Source organism: Perca flavescens, chromosome 18 (assembly GCF_004354835.1).
Source record: "Perca flavescens isolate YP-PL-M2 chromosome 18, PFLA_1.0, whole genome shotgun sequence".
NCBI classification, from domain to species: domain Eukaryota; kingdom Metazoa; phylum Chordata; class Actinopteri; order Perciformes; family Percidae; genus Perca; species Perca flavescens.
In genome coordinates this window covers 24,124,544-24,140,071 of record NC_041348.1, presented here as the reverse complement: position 1 = coordinate 24,140,071, position 15,528 = coordinate 24,124,544, and the positions used below count along the sequence as shown (strand labels likewise).

The 15,528-nt window shown below is 37.4% G+C and overlaps 2 protein-coding genes across 6 annotated transcripts in view; one reads left to right on the top strand and one right to left on the bottom strand.

Annotated features, from left to right (window-relative positions):
- The window catches only part of ryr3 (ryanodine receptor 3), a 125,948-nt gene extending 116,462 nt beyond the window's left edge, over nt 1-9,486 (top strand). For all 5 annotated transcript variants that reach the window (XM_028604543.1, XM_028604541.1, XM_028604542.1 and 2 more), the window contains 12 exons: nt 445-642; nt 774-904; nt 1,392-1,434; nt 1,901-2,028; nt 2,457-2,517; nt 2,857-3,003; nt 4,654-4,788; nt 5,206-5,362; nt 5,485-5,549; nt 6,681-6,781; nt 6,886-6,937; nt 8,347-9,486. In XM_028604543.1, the coding sequence (XP_028460344.1) occupies nt 445-642; nt 774-904; nt 1,392-1,434; nt 1,901-2,028; nt 2,457-2,517; nt 2,857-3,003; nt 4,654-4,788; nt 5,206-5,362; nt 5,485-5,549; nt 6,681-6,781; nt 6,886-6,937; nt 8,347-8,442 (1,314 nt within the window). In that variant the 3' untranslated portion in view covers nt 8,443-9,486. The remainder of the gene's footprint in view (nt 1-444; nt 643-773; nt 905-1,391; nt 1,435-1,900; nt 2,029-2,456; nt 2,518-2,856; nt 3,004-4,653; nt 4,789-5,205; nt 5,363-5,484; nt 5,550-6,680; nt 6,782-6,885; nt 6,938-8,346) is intronic.
- The window catches only part of aven (apoptosis, caspase activation inhibitor), a 45,746-nt gene continuing 39,543 nt past the window's right edge, over nt 9,326-15,528 (bottom strand). The window contains exons 3-6 of the mRNA XM_028604545.1: nt 15,162-15,232; nt 12,289-12,384; nt 11,430-11,736; nt 9,326-9,968 (exon numbers count right to left, since the gene is read on the bottom strand). Coding sequence (XP_028460346.1) covers nt 9,817-9,968; nt 11,430-11,736; nt 12,289-12,384; nt 15,162-15,232 — 626 coding nt within the window. The 3' untranslated portion in view covers nt 9,326-9,816. The remainder of the gene's footprint in view (nt 9,969-11,429; nt 11,737-12,288; nt 12,385-15,161; nt 15,233-15,528) is intronic.

Sequence of the window (15,528 nt, the reverse complement as noted above, 5' to 3'; positions counted from 1 at the left end):
GTTAATTAAGAGATAAAAGATGCCATTAAACAATTTTAAAAGCAGAAGGTGCAACAAGATACATGATTAAAAGATTGTTGTAAGATGTATTTCTGGCACTCAACTCAAATCCACTCAAATTGAAAATTTGTATGAAAACGTGTAGATGACAGTAACCATAGCAAGTTGTGTGCGACGTATCAAATATACATGATATATTCCAATATCTTTTTATGTGTGATATGGCAGATGACCATATCGTAATATTGAGATATTTCTTATGCACGCACACACTCACACCCCCCAAACTGATCAACCTTGCTCACCATTTTGACGTCAATTCAAAATTTGTGTGATGTGGTTTGGTGATGTGGTACAGTTATGTTATTTTAGAGAAAGTATGAAAATATCAGTATATATACAAAATATAGCGGCATAGCCTAAACATTTAGTCTTTCTTTTTAGGTCACTGAACCTGATAAAGAAATCGATGAGGAAAGCACCTGGGATGGGGAAGAGGAGGATGATGAGAACACACTCTTCGACATGGATGAATTTAGCCTGCAGGAGAGCACTGGCTACATGTTACCAACGCTGCGCTTCCTGGCTATATTTCACACTGTCATCTCACTCGTCTGTCTGGTTGGGTACTACTGTCTGAAGGTAGGTACTGTATATTCATTACACTATTACTGCTTCAACAGACTTCACTGAGCTGAGAATAATTTCTTTGCAGATGATCCCATTGTGTAAGTTACAGTTTTAGTCACCCATCGTTAATATTTTACCTCTAGGTTCCTTTGGTGGTGTTCAAGAGAGAGAAGGAGATTGCCAGGAAGCTTGAATTTGACGGTCTCTACATCACCGAACAGCCGTCTGACGATGACATCAAGGGCCAGTGGGATCGCCTCGTCATCAACACCCCGTAGGACACTGGCCTCGTTCACACCTGGCATTAACATTAGTCTGAAATCTGGATCCTCTTTATGATTTATGTGAATCATTTAACAACTAGTTTTTGTGAAGAAAATAAGATTTATCTTTTCCTCACCAACACACACATACCACTTTCTCTAGTAAACTGACGATAATCACCTAATTCTGCTTGTTCCAATAGCCATCAGTATCATAAAAATCTATTTTTGTGTCTCCCACCAGTATTAATTGATCTATCGAAAGATAGATAAATCAATAATGGAAATAATGATCATTCCTCGCTGACACATGTTGTGAGCTGACACATTTTGTGTACAGTGTGTGTATGTATATATATATATATATATATATATATATATATATATATATATATATATATATATATATATATATATATATAAAATTAAAGCTTCTCTAATAGATCGCTCTAATGAAACTATTTGTTTGCTGAGTCTCACCTCTATTTTCTATAACAGGTCTTTCCCCAGCAACTACTGGGACAAGTTTATCAAGCGCAAGGTGAGTGTTAGAAGAATTTCAGGTCAAAGTTATAATACTGTACAGTGTGTTATTAGGATCCCTCAAAACTGACAAAGTAGTGACAACTGATCAACCTGACACAAAAATAAAAGATATAACTAGATATGTAGTAATATTGTATCTGTCAATCTGGATTCCTAGTGAGTCATATCAAGGGTTGTTGATCATTTTAATGTCCGGACCAAGATTTTGTTCCAAGAATCCATATTAGAATTAGTAATGCAGTTTTCAGTAGTTGTATACATGTTACGTCAGGGTAATATTGGCATGTGTTATACTTTCTCTGAGATAAGTAGTAAATTAATAGTAAAATTAAGTTTTTGCTGGGCAGACCCTGGAACATTCTGTGTCGCTGCTTCGTCTTTAAAACAGACTTTAGACTTCTTTCTCAGTTAGAGGTCAAGTGACCGAGCTGATCTCTGCTGTCCTACCTCTGAATATGTAGGTGATCAACAAATACGGTGACCTGTATGGAGCTGAACGCATCGCTGAGCTCTTAGGTCTGGATAAGAGCGCTCTGGACTTTGACCCAACAGTGGAGACTGTAGAGAAGGAAGCTTCCCTGCTCTCCTGGTAAGAACTACACTCTTGTTTTCTCAATTTACAACCACCGAAAAAACACAGACATTTCTTTCTCTTAAGAGCTTGTTAAGAATTGTACTTAAAGGGCTTTTAAATTAAGGCTTGACTCAGGCTCACGACAAGATAAAGGGGAGACAGAGGGGGGAATCACATGCAGCAAAGGGCCTCAGGTCGGAGTCAAACCCGCGGCCGCTTCGTCGAGGAGTAAACCTCTATATATGTGCGCCTGCTCTACCGAGTGAGCTAAAACAGCCACTCAGGCCTGAAAGTTTGAGCATTACCTGACATAAGTGCCTGATGCTAAACCGTAAACAGATGCTGTTGGATGGGTTCAGATATAAAAGTCAATCGCTGAGCTCAAACAATCCAGTATAGCAATGCCATTACTGTGATTGAACATTTTGTTTTCTCGTTGGCAGGCTAAGCTCCATTGATACCAAGTACCACATCTGGAAAATGGGCGTGGTTCTGACTGACAATGTAAGTTTATTTTATTTGTTCTGAAAGCACTTTGTATTCATAGCACTGTGGGAGATATGAAGTGAAAAAAAAAATGAAAAAAGTTTAGTTTAAAGGAGCTATACAAATGTTTAAATTATGATCAGGGTTTTGGTTATTAAAGTTATTCTTTAATGCAAGAGAGTGTTTTAAAAAAAATCTGAATCTTCATGAGTCACAATAATATGCCAAATTCTACAATAACATTTTGTACATGCTAAAGGACAGATATACATATATGCAGAGCAATGAACATTTTTTTTTAATGTTTTTTATTAAACCATCATTTGTCACTAATGAATAGCCTTTTCTTTCCTGCAGTACTTTCTGTATCTGATCTGGTACGCCACCATGTCTGTTTTCGGACACTTCAACAACTTCTTCTTTGCTGCCCATCTGCTGGACATCGCGATGGGCTTCAAGACCCTTCGCACTATCCTGTCTTCTGTCACTCACAACGGCAAGCAGGTACTTAGTTCAACCAGCAGAGGAAGCCAGAGTACAGATAATAAGATCAATAATAATCACTCCATACTGGTGTCACAGAGCAGCTTTTTCTTATAACTTTCCTTTTTCTGCGCTCCTACTCATAACTAGAAAGCCTTAAAATTAAGGACATGTTGATGGGGTTTTGAATTGTTACAAGTTTAGAAGGATGTCGAGAAATACAGTTATTTTAGGCCCTCATCTTACATTGAGATACTTGTTTCTGCAAATAATCTGCATGTACAGTACGTGTGGTCTGTGGTAGATAATAGGGACAAAACAACTAGCATCGTGATTCATATTTAACACCATGATAATCAAATCAAGAAATTATCTTTTGGAAAAAAGGATGGAGCTTTGAACTAGAAACTGTATGTTTATGAACATTCTCAGTCCTCCAGCTCACAGGATATCTAGAAATAAACATCATGAGAAATAAATTAATGAATAAAATTAAAGGGCGACACGACTTGCTGTTTGCCTGATGGATAAGTGGCATAACTTCCTCAAGAATAATCTTGTATTTTTCAGAAATTTCTTGTGACCAATAGGGAGTTGGAGTCATTCACACTTCATCAAACAGGGTTATTGTGAAAAACTGGGAAGTGAACATATTTTATGTTTAAAAAAAAAAAAAGGTTTCGAGGTATAGATAACTTGTATCTAGTTTCTTTCTTTATTCATCAGACAAATTAAAGATGAGATCGGTTTTGATTTACTTCTCACTATGATTTGAAAGTGTGTAAGCTGGGAAGTCTGAACAGTTAGCTAAAGGCTATGAATGACTGAAATAGGTCGCTAAAAGTAATGCTTAAACTGCTCAAATAATTAGCTAAATTGTTATGGATAAACGGTTGAAATACTTATAGACAGCCAAAAGCCTGGCTTTGGAGATTCTTTAATCACAAGATTGGCAAGGTTGCTCCCGATGGGCAGGCCAGCGCTGTGCATGGCAGCTCCGCCACCATCGGTGTATAAATGTGTGTGTGTGAATGGGCGTTGAAAAATTGTACAGCGCTTTGTCTGGTAAGGGAGAAAGGCGCTATATAAATGCAGTCTATTTAAAAGAAATGGATAAACAGTTAAAATAGTTAGCTAAAACGATTGAATGAAAGGGTTAGGGCTAGTGAATAAATGGTTGAAATATGGTTTGGAACATTTAGATTCTCTCTTATTTTCTATCATCTTTATTTTCTTTCTGACAGTAAATGCTACTGGCAGCATGCAAATATTAATGCAGAACAACAAACGGGTAAATTGCAGGTCACTGGTGGGGCATGAAGAAGTTCTGTAATGCCGTGAATTTGATTCACTGAATTGCTGAAGGTCTCCAAAGTCTTTGAATACTGATGGAAGCTGCCCTGAGATCCTAAATTCAGCTCTAGAGGCCTTGAAAATATTGCAGTTATTTTGTGCCCCCTTGCTCTTTTAAAGAAAACTGCCCTGATGTTGATTCAGTTCTCTGACAAAAGCAACAGAGATTTCTCTCAAAATCTACATTTAAACAAGAAAAGGCGCTGGCGCCACCTCAACTCTCAGCTCAAATTGTGACTGGGAATAATTAAAAGTCAAATGAAATGATGTTCCAATGCATGTAAGTTCTGTATTTCAATTGACTTTGTCTCCTTCCAGCTCGTGCTGACTGTGGGTCTGCTGGCCGTGGTCGTCTATCTCTACACCGTGGTGGCCTTCAACTTCTTCAGAAAGTTCTACAATAAGAGCGAGGATGAAGACGAGCCCGACATGAAGTGTGACGATATGATGACGGTATGCCTGGCTACCGTCGACTATATATATTTATTTAGTTGAATGTTTGGATTTGACAAAGCTTTTATTTTGAATGTTTGCCTGCTGGCTGTCATCTTGGTATGAAGGCAGATCATGGTTAATGAGCTGTCTACAGGATTCATTTTCAAAACTATAATCATGCACAACTTTTGCAAATCAAAAACCTACAACAGCGTATTAGGGCCATTCTTCAGTCGTTATGCTTTTTATCTCCTTTCTAGCGTTGGATGAAATTTCTAGTCGCACACCGAATCTTTAGCCACATTTAGTGCACGGTATATAGTTTTTTTTTTCTTTTTTGTGATATTGAGGACACACAATGAGATGCAGCTACCTTAATACTTTTCATCTTAAAAAGTAAAGTTCTGAGTTACTTTCCTGTTTGTCTCTTGGCAGTGCTATTTGTTCCACATGTACGTGGGTGTGAGAGCTGGAGGTGGTATTGGAGACGAGTTGGAGGACCCAGCTGGAGACCCCTATGAGCTCTACCGCATCCTGTTTGACATCACTTTCTTCTTCTTTGTCATTGTCATCCTGCTGGCCATCATCCAGGGTACACCCTCTTTACTTTGTCATGCCATTTATCGGTGTTCATCATCCTAAAGCATAAATGCCACTAAAAATGTGTTATAAGTTGTGCCTAGTTCTATGACCAACTGTTGCACCCTCCTTCAGGTCTGATCATTGATGCCTTTGGTGAGCTGAGAGACCAGCAGGAGCAGGTGAAGGAGGACATGGAGGTAAGACCCTGGTGCAGCCAGGAGCGAAACTGTGTGTGTATATAAGGAGGAAACATTTCAGCCACAAAGTTCTTTTTTATTTAGTCATATGCTAATATATAGATGTGGAAGAAAATATTTATACTAAGGGAGCTTTCATACCGAACATAGCTGGTTTAGTGTTAGTGTGGTTCGTTTGGGCTGGTGTGAAAGCTGTCAATCAAACTCTCGGGCAAACTAAACAACCGGTCCGAGGCCGCCTGAAAAAGGAGGATCTGGGATCACTTCGGGAGAGATTCTGGTGCGCTTCGTTTGTTGTGTTAATTAGATTTTATTATGGTAGATACTGTATGTCATTTTAACATTGTTTAATAAAATCAAGGGGAAGTGATCCTATAAACAACGAACAGTAAAAATGAATGGAAATAATTTGGTAACCACGGTACTATGTACGTGTGTCCTACGTTACGAGAGTGTGGGGATTTTAACTAATAATCAGGAAGGGAAAAGGAGTTCAAACATCAGTGTGTTGGTGGCCGGTTTGGGTCAGTGGTAGAGCGGCGCGCCTATACTTGGAGGTTTGTGCCTTGACACAGGGGTCCAGGGTCCGGGTCTGACCTGTGACGATTTCCTTCATGTCTCCCCCCAGAAAGGCAGAAAAGCCCAAAAAATAATCTTAAAAAAAACAATAAAAAAAAATGTGTGTTATGTTCGTGTTCCTCTTTAAAAGTGAGGGAGACAGTAACTATTTTCTCCTGTAATATAACAGACACCTTTTTTTTTTTTTTGGCCATTCGTATGTGAAGTATGTCAGTTTCAGTCAAATGCAGCATGATTTGCTTTCAGTCACTGCAATTTGAATTCCCCACGTGGGCCTATTCAGCAGTTATGATGCAGGATGAGTTACTGTCAACTTAATGAGTTACTTGTCTAAGACTTTATGCCTCCAGTTCTTAATTATTTTGTAAAAAGTCAGTGTGAACATCAACCAGAACTAAAAGGCAAAAAATGTCTTATTTCTCTGGGCCAAATGAACACAACTACAGGTGTGAAATTGACCTATATTCAGAAGAGAATAAGAGTATTACGTATAGGTTGACCTTCTGTATCCCTGTATCAAAATGAAAACAACCCCTCCTCTTCCTCTTTCAGACCAAATGCTTCATCTGTGGCATTGGGAATGACTACTTTGACCGGACGCCTCACGGGTTTGAAACCCACACCTTACAAGAGCACAACCTAGCTAACTATCTGTGAGTGCAGCCAAAAAAAAAAAAAAAAAAAAAAAATCAGTATGTATTTCTGATTTACAGTGTGGACATTTTTTTCACACCAGTCATGTTCCACCTGTGTGCAGGTTCTTCCTAATGTACCTGATTAACAAGGACGAGACTGAACACACGGGTCAGGTACGTGACGAGTTTCCAAAGCTTTGTTCTCTGCAGCATTTTCTTCTGTGAGATCTCATGTCTGATCAATCTTAAAACGGCAAAGGAAGGTTATAGAAACTTCAGTAGGTTTTGCTTGTGCAACATTTCAACCCACTTGTTGTGTTACATAAGTAGAGCTCAGCAGGAGGAAGAATCAAAGCGTGGGTATACTTTGTCTTTTTTATATTAACTTGTTATTGTCGTGCGCCTAAGATTCAAGTTTTTTTTATTGGGTGTGCACTGTTTTTATGTCACAAATTTAGCAGAATGAAAATAAAATTCTAAAGTGACTAAAGTCACAAACCTGTGATCTTGAGTGTTTCTGCAGAAAATAAAGACACTAAGCGATCATTCAGTGGAGGTCCTAATGTATTAACCTAAGCCCTGTAGGATTTGGGAATGTATCTGCAGTTTCAGCAGTCATTAGTGACATAGAACCCTATCACGGTCGGCGTGGAAACGCTCTTTACAAATTACTTTTGTGAAGTAAATATTGATCGTAACCCTTTAACGTTTCTCATTTTTATGACATATACCATACTATGACTTTTTTGCGATGTTTATGACATGACTTTTTTGACATACTATACTATGACTTTTTATGACATACTATTTTTTTATTACTTTTTTTGACATATTGTACTTTTACTTTTTTGTCACTTTTTTCAACATACCATACCATGAATTTTTTCGACATACTATACAATGACTTTTTTTATCACTTTTTTCGACATCCTATACAATTACTTTTTATCACTTTTTTTGACATACTATACTATTTTTTTATGACTTTTTTCGACATACCATACTATACATTTTTTTTACATGCTATACTATGACTTTTTTTGACATACTATACTAGGACTTTATCATTTTTTTCAACATACCATACTATGAATTCTTTCGACATACTATACTGCGACTTTTTTTGTCATTTTTTTAACAAACTATACTAGGACTTTTTTCTTCATTTTAACATACTATACTAGGACTTTTTTCTCATTTTAATAACATACTGACTTTTTTTGCAATTTTTTTGGCATCCTTGGACTTTTTTTGCCATTTTTATGACAATACTATGACTTCATTTCTCATTTTTATAATATACTATGACTTTTTTTGCCGTTTTTATGACCTACCATAATTACTTTTTTTTGCCATTTTTATGACATGCTATACTATGACTTTTTTCCCCTAATTTTGACATACTATACTGTGACTTTTTTGCCATTTTTGTGACGTACTATACTATGATTTTCTTCTCATTTTTATGACATACTATGACTTTTTAGCTATGTTGATTACATACTATACTATGACATTTAAAAAAAATGAGTGCCCCTCTAAATCTTCATAAACTGATATCAGATCTGTTTTTCCCCTGCCAGGAGTCATTTGTGTGGAAGATGTATCAGGAGAGATGCTGGGACTTCTTCCCTACTGGAGACTGCTTCCGTAAACAATATGAGGACCAGTTGGGTTAAGAGAGCCCCAAACAAGCCTCTCTACTTTCCATCTATCTGAAAGAGACACTGAACTTGACTTTACCCTGTTAACAGAACCTAAACACTTGCTGGAGTTTCTCTGCTGCCATAGTGTCGAGAAAAAAAAAAAAATCATTCATTGTGAATTCTGATACACAAAAAAAAAATTTAAGAGATTTTTAGACGAATGACATTTGGCATTTCGGGTTTGTGCATCCAAGTCCTCTTCCTTGTTACCGAAAAATAGTCACTTACCATGACGCCTCTTTTATGCAAATTCTTCTTTTGGTTCTGATTCACATTGCCTTTTCACTTGCTTAACCCCAACCTGTTGCACAATTTGTTGTGTGTAGACATTTGATACACGTGGCGGGTTACAGCATGACAACTGAATGTCTGAATATGCACAATTTCTAGGTTAACGCCAGGATGTTAGTGTCACTTATTACCAAACCAACTGAGTGGATGTCCTGCTAGTATTGATCACTGTTGATCCAGTTTGCATCATATGACATGAGTGAGACCTATCTGCCTTTTCAAATCTGTCCGATGAAATGAGTTACAGATGATGGTTCTTCCAGGACCAGAGACGACTCACTTTAGGTGTTTATCAAGTGCCAATGTGCCTTAATGAGAAACTATGCAAAATACATTTATCATTTTTGTCACTCCTGACACAAGCAGTGCTCTAGCTCTGGATTACTTACAAGCAGATTTAGCTCAAGCTAGTTTTGTGGCTTTTAAATTATAAAGAGAAAACATTTGTTGTATAAAATCTAGATGATCCTTGTGTAAATGTTGCTTAGTTTGGTTTTGTTTCTAAGCTGTGGTGTCCTGCCCACCTGCACTTCTCTCCACAGTAGAAGAGCTGCCACACAGAAAAAAAATATATACCTGGTTTAAGGATTTATTGATGACACAATTGTTAACTGCTATTGTATGGCCATTTGTATGTATGTAGTAGCTTTGGTAAACCGCATTTCTTTTGATGAGAGGGAGGAAATGAATAAAGTAATTAACGCAATAAAGCAACGTTTCACTATCTGTCCGTCCCTTTTTTTCAGCTGAGTTCCTCTGACGGTGCTGTGTAACTTTTACAAACACAATTCTTCCTCTGAAACGTGCAGCAGGAACATTTGGACACATTATCACAAACATGTACTGTCTTGTATACCTTTAAACATATATGACCTTGTTAATCAGTATAAAGCAGAGGCCAGGTGAAAGAGAAATCCAACTTTCAAGTCCTTAACAAACATCTGTCCAGCATGTAAACTTTATAATTTGTTTTTAAGGTTGAGCTCAAAACCAAAGTCCAGTGTTTTTATATACATCTTCTATCTTTAATCAAGTCCTTTCCTTGGTGCTTGGTGGTCAGGAGATCATGCTGTCGAGCCAGTTCTCCAGGTCCTCCTCGCTCATTTCCTGCCTGACGGAAGCAGACTTAGGAGTTGTAATGTCTTTGTCTTTCGTCTCCATCTTCTTTTCTATCACCTCTGGTACCACCTCCTTCACTTCCTTACAGGCTGCAGATTGAAAGAACACAGTGGGGAAAAAAAAAAAAAAAAAAAAAGGTCATACGTTTTGAACGTATTACTCAATATTTTGTGTAAAACCCTTTAATGCTAAAGTCTAATTTCTGAAGGTGGACAGTGATTTAAAGACTAGTCAAATGGTTACAAGCTCCACCACTCATTAGACCTGCTGTCAGTAAGAGGAACAGCAAATAGAAGTGCAATTTCACTGAGTGCTGCATTGGTGATGTTCTCCAACAGAACCAGAACAGCTGTTATTACGCACAACTTTTTATAGTGTCCAAACCACTAATTCATCACATGCACCTGTAATAATTACTGACTTTATTTCATTTCATGAATGTCAAAACAAAAGCGATAAAAGTCATTGTATGGTATGTCATAAAATATATAAAAAGTCATAGTATGTCATATAAAAAGTCAAAAAAGTCATATAGTAGGTCATAAAGTCATGTAGTTGTAGTGTTTGAAGCCGTGGGGAAATGTCCAAAACTCATAATATAGTATGTCATAAAAATGAGAAAAAAAGTCACAGTATAGTATCTCAAAAAAAAAAAAAAAAAAAAAAAAAAGTCATAGTATAGTATGTCATAAAAAATGAGAAAGAAAGTCAGAGTATAGTATGTCATAAAAAAGTCATAGTATAGAAGGGGTGTGAATCTTCACCGGTGTCACGATTTGATTACGATTATCCGGTCAACGATTCAAATCGATATCACGATACATCACCTCCTCAATGTTACTATAAATTGCTACACATGGTTTTCATCAACAAATTCAAGCAGTCCGATATATATGAACTCCCCTTTTTATTTGATTTGCTCTTTAAAAAGACACTGCCTGAATGTAGCTGAGTCGGAACACAGCAGACACCAGACAAAAGCCAAAAACAAAAAAAGCAGCGACAGGAAAATCAACAAGTAACATCATTAGGCAATAATCGATTATGGTCTGTCACTGCATCGATGCAGAATCGTCCAGGTCCGCATCGCAATGATTCATTTCAACACCCCTCATAAAAATGAGGAAATAAAAGTTATAGTATAGTATGTTATAAAAAAGTACATTTCATTTTATTATTTATCTCGAACAATCAACAATGTTGCAAAAAAATAAATCATAGTATAGTATGTCATAAAAAGGTTTTTAAAAAGTCAAGGTATAGTATGTCTTAAAATGTGTCATAAATGTCACCTCAACTTAAAATGGAAAGTGTTAATTTGTGAATTTCGAGGTGCTTGTAGGTTGCCTTTGGACAGAGCCAGGCTAGCTGGTTCCCCTTGTGTACAGTCTTTATGCTAAGCTAAGTGGCTGTTAGCTGTAGCTTCATATTTACTGCACAGACACGAGTGGTATCAACACTCCCACAAAAAAAACGAATTAACAAATTTCCCAAAATGTTGAACTTAAATATATTGGAGTTCTCAAATAACACATGCTGATCAGACTCACCTTTCCCTGGAACTGCACTCTCTTCGTCGGCGACACTGACGGACTGGTTTCCTGAAACACCCGAGACTGGTTTCTGTAAACCGAGCAGCAGGTCCAGCTCTTCATCGCCATCCTCATCCACCGGCGGCTCTGCAGCACTCGAGGAAACCGGCGAGTCGGAGCCCGACGCTGGGTTTGAAGCCGTGGGGACTTTCTGGTTGGTGCTGAGGACTTTGAAAGGTGCAGACGGAGGAGTGAATGTGGCTGTTTTGGGCACCTCCTGTTTAGGTGCGATGGCCATAGTGGGCAGCTCTACTGGAGTAGAGACCTGAAACAGGATTAGTGTAAAAACAAATAAAACACAGAGCATATAGTGAGTTTATTAACATTAGGGCTGGGCGATACGGAGAAAATCAGATATCACAATATTCTTGACCAAATACATCGATATCGAGACAATATTGTAGGGTTGAGAATTTGTTTTCACAAAATATTTTCTACAATGACCTTTTAGATAAATAATCATCAATAATGTGGTAAGCAGTTTCAAGGGAAATTATTGAGAGAGAAAAAATAAAAATAATTCCAGCTATATACTGACTATGTTTACATGCGTGCACAAATGTTTGTGTGTTTTTTCAATTGATATTCCCTCAAAATGCTTCACAAGAGATTTTCTGAGAAAATTGAGTTAGTATGTGCTTGTTATTATCAATTTAGACAACGCAGTTGTACATCACGATATCTCGATATATGACTTCATCACAATATGACTCCATTGAAAGACGAAAAATCAAAAACCTGCAGCCAAAGTCCAAAATTAAGTTAGACCCGTTTTTAATTTGAGTTCTTACAGTAAAGATGCAGACAGACAGCCTACCTGATGCAGCTCAGCCTCCAGGTTGAGTCTCTGATGGAGGGGCACTTGCTGAAGGATCTGAGCGAGGGCTGGAAGGTCCACAAACACGGCAGACATCTGCAGACAACTGCTTTTAGATTCAATGTGTCTCAAACTAAAGTAATCCACAAAATGTAGAGAAAACTGACTGAGAATTTTACATCTACAGCCACATTTTAAAGGACAATTACGGCGTAAAATGAACCTGGGGCTTAATAACATATGTGTACCGAGTCGAATGTTCTCTGGGACATGTTTTCATGCTAATCGAATGCATCTCTAGCTTTTAACAAGCTACCGCAAAACTGGAGGTTAGCTGCTAACGCTAGCTTTCGGAGAAGAGAGTAAATCACTATTTTCTACCACTAACAAGGCTCAAAATAGCACCACACTTCCACGGTAGCATAATGAGGGTCCGTACATGCAAACCGAAGCATTGAGAACTTTGTAAGTGTACAGACAGTTAATTAAAAAGATAGATTATAAAGACTGTAGCATTCGTGTTGACATTCGGCCGCCATCTTAGAAAACAGTCATGACTCATGAGCAGTCAAATCACGAACACTGTGACCGTTTTCCAAGATGGCAGCCGAATGTAAACCCGAACGATACGGTCTTTATAATCTATCGTTTAAATAAACTGTCTGTACACTTACAAAGTTCTCAATGCTTCGGTTTGCATGTAGGGACTCTCATTATGCTACCGTGGAAGTGTGCTGATATTTTGAGCCTTGTTAGTGGTAGAAACACGTACACATATGTTATTAACCCCTAGGTTCATTTTGCACTGGATTTGTCCTTTAAGCCCACAAGATCTTCATCAGGGTATAAATTCAAAAGTCAAACTATAATTTCAGTATTAGGGTTCAACATTAAGTTTTTGTTTTTTTTCCACTTGTCACAGTGAAAATGTCTTTTACTTGCCCCAAAGTAAATTTAACTGGCCCCTATAAAAAATGTTTTGTACTATTTTTTTTAAGAAAAAGAGCCAAAAAAGTAAAAATAAAACATCAAAATGTCAAACTTCTGGAGAAAAATGTCAAAAAGCGTAAAAAAAACAAATTGTCGAAAGCATCAGAAAACAATGTCAAAAAAAAAAAAATTCTTGATTGGCCAGCAGCACATTCAAATCAAACGGGGGCGAGGGAACGATAACGTCATTTACAATACGATGATCCCCCAACGGGCAAGTGGGTTGTTCTAGTTACTCGCCATCAGGCCCCTGGGGGATGTGAAAACCGTGAAAAACTTCCGCGCAACATGTTAAATCTTTTGTAATTGTTCTACTGTAAGTAGCCTACTAGTGCAGGTCAGTACTCCTTTATACAAAACACTGCAGCTCTGACTGTACACAAGAGGTGGAAAGAGTTTAGGAACTGTTATATAATCTGTGTTTGATGCATTGTTTTGTATCCACAGACAGACAAATGCTGGTAGAGTCAGAATAAATGTCAAATTCAAAAGCTATCAATTTCAAGATTATAGAGAATCTTATAATATAGATTTCTTTTTGGTAATCAATTTTATAGTTTGATCCTAAATGTTTGTATCCAATCTTGGGAGAAAACAAAACCAGGCCTGAAAAACTAAATGCTAACGTTAGCATGCTTTCAATGAAAAGCGTTAACCTAGGTTTGATCTTCACACATCTCTGTTTGGTCTGTATTAGTCCTGGTCTTGAACGTGACCACGCTGCCTAATTATTATCGCTTCAGTATTTTTAGGAAAAGCTATAATGATGAGGCTGCATGGAGGGGTCAGACTTGAAACTGTTTTACAAGAGAAAAAATATGTGCAACTGGAAGTAAAGATGAACTAGCAGCTTGTGTATAGTATAATTCAACAGTAATTGTCAAAACATTGCACTCATGGTGGGAGGAAAAATTCAGTGGATCACCATAGTCAGTAGGGCGGAACGATTTTGTGTGGGGGGGGAATCTAATTGTGATTTTTCTGCCAGATATTGTGATTATGGTTCAATACGCAATTTAAAAAAAAAAAAGTTTAGCTCAAGTTAAATATTCACTGTGTAACAGATAAAACACGTCATGGAGCATTAACATGAGACACCATCAAAACGGATCTATATTCTTGTGCAAGGATGAAAACATACATATGCATTGCCAGCAATAAGTGCTTTTCTTTTAATAGGCATGGAACATTGAACAATCAAACAGAACATTTATCACAAAAGCTAAAATTATAATAAGAAACATTTCCAATAAAAAATAAAAGTACTTTCCTGTAAATTGAAACTTCTGATATTCCTAAGTTTAATAGCAGCATCTACATACTGCACTTCCTACCATCATGTTAAATAAAGTAATACAAAAATGAAAAATCCACTGAAAATAGGACATTTCTGTAAACAATCTGTGATATGTAACATTATTCCAGCATGCATCTTGTGAAAGAACACTAAATATAATAAAAAAAGAATACAAATTGTTAAACCAAATGTTAAGACCAAACGTTTATATCACATTTGATTAATCGCGGTCTCCACAATTAGCTAATGGCATTCTTTCATATCGCGATTTCGATTCAAAAACGATTCATCCTTCAGCCCCAATAGTCAGTAGGATTCATCCTCTGGGAAAATTTGGTGCCAATCTATCGGATAGTTGTTGAGATATTTCAGTGTGGCCTAAGGTGGTGAACCCAACGACAAACAGACTTGTCGCTAGCGAGCTAACAATGCTACATTAGCTCTTTGTGCTTTTTTAACTGTTGTGCATTTTAAATCCAGACGTAATGCTGTGTTACGTGTTTGAGGGATTCATACTTGAAAAGTGGGTTAAATCAAAGACAAGAACGATGCAGAATGCTGCAGATTGGGTAGAATATAGATTTACCTGACTGGCTGCAGATGAGTCCATCTCCCAGTCCTTTTCTTCTGAAAACCGGAATTGAGTGAACGAATCCCCTGAGAAAGACACACAGGAACAGGGTTTGACATATAACCACTGCAGTCAACATCCTGCACTGCTGTCTGCTTCAGTTATCAAAACAACACTTATCTACCTTAGTTTATTAATTTCTCTCAAGTACAAAGACAACTCCAGGCTCATGTAATCCGAGCGGCCTTCACACCAAACCTTCAAATGTCTGAAATGCCAAAGCAGTGTTTCTCTGTAAAGCAGTCCATGGCTTTGTGTAAACTGTTGATCAGTGTGAGAGTGAAAGCAGGGCGAACATGTGACAGCACTTTGCTTTCAAAAC